Genomic DNA, 5,204 nt, shown 5'->3' with positions numbered 1-5,204 from the left:
ATTCGTTGCTAAATCGACTAATTGCAACGCGGTCAGATGCAACGCCAAAATTTTGTACTTTTGTTGCTATAGAATCTATTGCAACAAATATAGCACTTAGGGCAATGTTTTCTCTGCGTTGCTATAAGCAATCTATGGTGTAGTGTTTATGCAAAGTAGAAGGAACCAGAACAAAATGACGAAGTGCCTCGTGCGGCAGTTGATTATGTGGGTGATGATTTGGGTCACGAAGATCATTTTGATGAGGGAGGCGCAATTATGCAGGAAGACTAAAACCTGGAGCAACCTGACTATATTACTCCTACACAACTGGTTGAGTTTCCTAATTTTAAATTAATACTTTCAAGTGACTTCTCGCGGACATCTAATGATGATGTTCAATGCCATCATTCACTTGACCAATCAATTTTACATGAGCCTGGTGATAAGAATCATTCTCCAGTATTAAAACGTAAGTCATTTTCACCTTCTACATTTAATCTATTGTCTCAATCCTCTACTCAGCCGTCAAAACCAGAGCCTAGACCGCAGGGAAACTACATGTCGCTGCTTTTAGCACAACAACCACCTTCACTGCAGCAACCACATTCACTCCTGCAAGAACAACAACAGCCTCCCCCATATGTAGTTGAGCAGCAGCCTCCAATACAAAACTTTTCTAAACATCAACAAAGCCAACAATTACAAGGACTCCATATGCAGTTGCGAGAACGCAAGAAACGAGGTACAAAATGTGGAACTGGTGGTACGAAGTTACCTCATTGCAAGAGGCTTAGGTACGAAAAGATTTAGTTTTTTTAATATATTTTTTGTCTCTGCAGTTGCTGGTTTTGGAAGGTATGCTTAAGAGAAATCATAAATGAATTCAAGTTTTAAATACCATGCACTTAGTACTGTAAATGGGTAGTGATGTGTCTGTGCATATAATATTTACTAAATTTGTTTTTAATATTTCTGCTAATTTTGTGCAGGAAGAAGTATTAAAAAAATGGAACTTACACATTCCAAAAATGATGTTTGCAAGATGTCGGTGTGAAGCTTATATGCAGCTTAATTTTTTTGTGAAAGGAACAATGGATTAAAGCAATGTAGCTTGAAAGACCTCTGTTTCATACTATAGATGTTCTGTGAAAAATTAATATAACTATATAATAGATTGTTGCGGCAGCTTGGTGCTTTGTGCTTATTAACATGTACTTGTGAGTTACATGTTATATTTGTACCTGTGTTTATGTCTAATACTATAAATTATTTGACAGCTTAATATCTACAACGAAAGCTTATACATCCTTAAAAACCAGGCCATTGCTAAATAATAGGCATCCAAGAACTTTCAACAAAACCTCTTGTAGAACTACAAGAATGAATAGAAAAAAATAAAAACACAACCTTTTTTTTATCATTTTATAATTACAAGAACAAATACGAGAGATTTCAGCTTCAAGATGAAAGTATTCTGCAATAGCCAACAAACATCTCGTTCCTTGACGAACTATTAAGAGTTGATGCAGCCAATGAATTGTGTGGTGTCTCAGACTATTTGCCTACATAAATATCATACCAACATTAGACCAGAGCCGGCTATTTTCATATGAACTGTAAATTGTTTCTTAAAAACCAGGCCATTGCTAAATAATAGTCAGTATAACAATAATTTAAATTAATTTGATCATAGATCAATCAACAAATTAATTCTTTGGAAACCAGGTATAATATCAAATGCTGCTATTTTATTTAGAGTAACTTTTTTTTTTTTATCATTTTGTAATACTGCTAGTGATGCCTGCTGCATCACTAGTAACATAGTAATAATATACCTGAAAAAGAGCCTTTTCCTTTTCCTAATGCCTGATAATCCATCTCATTTTTGTATCTTGTTGACTTTCTGCGCCCCAATTTCTTCGTAATACTCTCATTATCATGCATCACCAAAGGAAAATTAACTAATAAAGGCCAGTTAGTTTGATTTGGTATTGGCTCAAAGTGACCTGCATAAACCTTCCTTGCATTGTCTAGCTTGTAACAATCATCTATGAAACCCGTGTGCTGAATTCCGACACTAGCACAACAGGCAAGCACGTGAGAACAGGGAATATGGAATGTCTGCCACTTATTACATGTGCACATATAATCATTTAAGTGCACAATCTGTTTATTCCCACCCTTTTGACCATGTTTCATTGTAGTCACCTCAAATATCAAAGAACTTCTATCAAATAATTTCACATGATGTCCACTAGCACGCTTTATCCCTCTACCTAGAATTTTGTTTGCGTGTTTGGTAAACTCATTACCAGTAATAGCCTGTTTTTCTATCTCCACCCTGCGTTGGTCAAAGTAGCTTACAATCTTGTAAAATAAAGAAGTGACCAATGCAGTAATTGGGAGTTTTCTTGAAGCTTTAATGGCATTATTCCAACTCTCAGCCATATTTGTCGTCATGATCCCATATCTTTTTCCTCCGTCATAAACCAAAGTTGACTGTTTGGGGTTTATTTCACTAAACCATTCATCTGCTCCACTCTCAACTGCCAACAATGCATTCCAATGCAAATTGGACTTTGTCTCTGTTAGTTGGCTACACATTGCAACCACCCTTTCCTTCAAGCCACCTTTCTTGAATTTCTTGGCAAAATTAGCAGCAAGGTGTCTCACACAAAACCTGTGGTGCCCGAATGGTTCGCACCACCCTATTTCCAAATTGTTCATAGCAGAAATTATCCCCAAATGCCTATCAGAAATTACACAGACCTCTTTCCGTCCTGGCGAAACTAACTTCCTCACTCGCTCCAAGAACCAAGTCCAACTTGCCACATTTTCCCCCTCGACAATTGCAAACGCTATAGGAAGAAGGTGGTAGAATCCATCAACAGCTGTAGCGGTAAGTAATACTCCATGGTACTTCCCATATAGATGTGTACCATCAATCTGAAGTACCGGTATGCAATGTGCAAATGCCTCTATACAGGGCTTGAATGTCCAGAAGACTCGTTTGAATTTTACCACCTATTAAAAAATTCACACAATAAAACGAGATCAGTAAAATTAAAGCAAAAAGTAAAATTAAATAAAAGATTGATACCTCGGATATAGGCTATTTAAGGTCATGCTCCTTGAAGTACCAATCAACCTATGTGCCAGGATTGAATATCTGTACTGTATTTAAAAATATAGGAAGCTTCTGATATGACTCCTCCCAAGTTCCATAAACAATATCACTAGCAATCCTTCTTGCATCCCGGATCTTTTTCTTCAATGGTGTATAACCAAATGCATTATGAATTGTAGACACTAACACCTTATCTGAAACAGAAGGATCGACAGCTATAAGGCTAGTAATGACTTGTGCAATGTTTGAAGAATTCAAATTGCGATGATCCTGCGAGATATACTGATTGAGGCAAGTGTGTGGACCCTTAGTGGACATGATTTCAAAACAACCATGTGTTGTCCTCTTTCTAGCCCTCAACTTCCATGGACAACCAGCATTTGTCAACTTACATTCCACATCCCAAGTCAATGGATCAGACCTAACCATTTTGAATTCATGATGATTGACTATATGAACACACTTTACCACCTCCAACAACTCCTTTTTTGTTTTAAATACCATTCCCTTTTTTAGCTCCGTTGGACTATGCAAATCACCAACATTTTGCATTATCGGTTCTTGATATGAAATCACCATAGAAGAGCCATCAAACGACCTATAATAAAGAATATCATCATCTAGGAACTCGCTACTTACTCGTGAGTTCCCTTCACTATCCACACGAGCCATATAAAATGAAAGGCATATGTTCAGCCTATTTGTATTTAAAGAGATACAACTCAACTCAGATAAGAAAGCTCAGTAAATAGCAAGTCAACGGAATCCGTACGAAGAACGTCAAATGATTTATGGGAATTATATGTCAGATAAATTCCAGGATGCTGCTACACACCACTGAAAGAAGTTCATTAATATGTTCAAGCCTCAGTGCACAAATAATCTTTTGTGGCACGTCCAGGAGTTCAGAAGATATAAAGTTTCTATACTTTATTTTATCAGAAGATTCCATTTAATGAAGAAGTACTTACAAGACGAAGACTCGACGAACAAATCAATTTCCTAATGTTTATTTGACAAAGAATATTTGATTTAACTAGATACAGATGAATCAGACAGTACATCTGTGTATCAGTTATTCAAATTAGATATTTGAAGTCAAGCAGAGTTGGTGGTTCGTTCGTTCGACTGATCAAGACGGAGTTATTTATGTTTAAAGAAGACGGGAAGCTATTCTCCTGAAGAAAGGGTGATTTAATATTTAATAGATTATTATTTCACTTCTCAAATAATTAAATTAATTATGTAATTTATTTGTTAAATTAATTCACTTTCGAATTAATTTAATTTATGAATTTATATGATTAAATTAATTAAGTGGATAATTTTCTATTTAAATATAATCTACATATTACATTCAATCACCTACTCAAGCTCAGCAAGACAATCTGTATTGTCTTACCGATTTCCTGCTAAAGGAAATGAGTGGCAGCAAGACAATTAAAATTGTCTTGCCGAGTGCATCATTTTCTGCCAAGACAACTCGGTTGTCTTACCGAATGCATGAGTATAGCAGCAAGACAATCTCAAAGAGATTGTCCTACCGAAGATTCTAGTGGCAGCAAGACAATTGTTGATTGTCTGACCGAATGAAGATCTGCCAAGACAATTAGATTGTCTGACCGACTGAATGCTTGCAAGACAATCTTAATTTGTCTGGCCGAATGCATTCTGCCAAGACAATCCAAGATTGTCTGGCCGAATGGCTTCTGCAAGACAATTGCAATTGTCTTACCGAAGTTCTTGATTGTCTGACCGAATGAAGATTGTCTTACGAGCTCTAAAATTGTCTTTCTGCTGTGTCTTGTGCTTGCAAGGCAATCTGAAATTGTCTTGCCCCTTCCACTTTGTCTTTGCTACTTACAATTGTCTTGTCTTTCAATTGTCTTACAAGTACAAATGCTTTGCCTATAAATATGGCATTGCATCCTTCATTTTTAGTGTTCATTCACTTTGTAAATCAAAGCATTTGTAAAGCTTTCAAGTTGTTCGTAACTTGCTTAATCGTTATATCCACAGTTTTCTGTGCTTTGATAACCCGGTTGTTTTAATCACTAAATCTAGAATATACCCTGTCAAATTTATTCTACGAACT

The 5,204-nt window shown here is 36.2% G+C and overlaps 1 protein-coding gene across 1 annotated transcript; it reads right to left on the bottom strand.

Moving 5' to 3' along the window:
* Nucleotides 1-520: 520 nt before the first annotated feature.
* On the bottom strand, nucleotides 521-3,781 carry LOC108203680 (uncharacterized). Its single transcript, XM_017372721.1, has 4 exons — nucleotides 3,158-3,781; nucleotides 1,818-3,006; nucleotides 1,299-1,354; nucleotides 521-658 (listed from the first exon to the last, which is right to left on the bottom strand). Exons 1-4 carry the CDS (start codon nucleotides 3,779-3,781, stop codon nucleotides 521-523), a joined length of 2,007 nt encoding a protein of 668 aa, XP_017228210.1.
* Between the last annotated feature and the right edge of the window lie 1,423 nt (nucleotides 3,782-5,204).

This window comes from Daucus carota, chromosome 3 (assembly GCF_001625215.2).
Source record: "Daucus carota subsp. sativus chromosome 3, DH1 v3.0, whole genome shotgun sequence".
Lineage (NCBI taxonomy): Eukaryota > Viridiplantae > Streptophyta > Magnoliopsida > Apiales > Apiaceae > Daucus > Daucus carota.
This window is presented reverse-complemented; position numbering and strand designations above follow the sequence as displayed.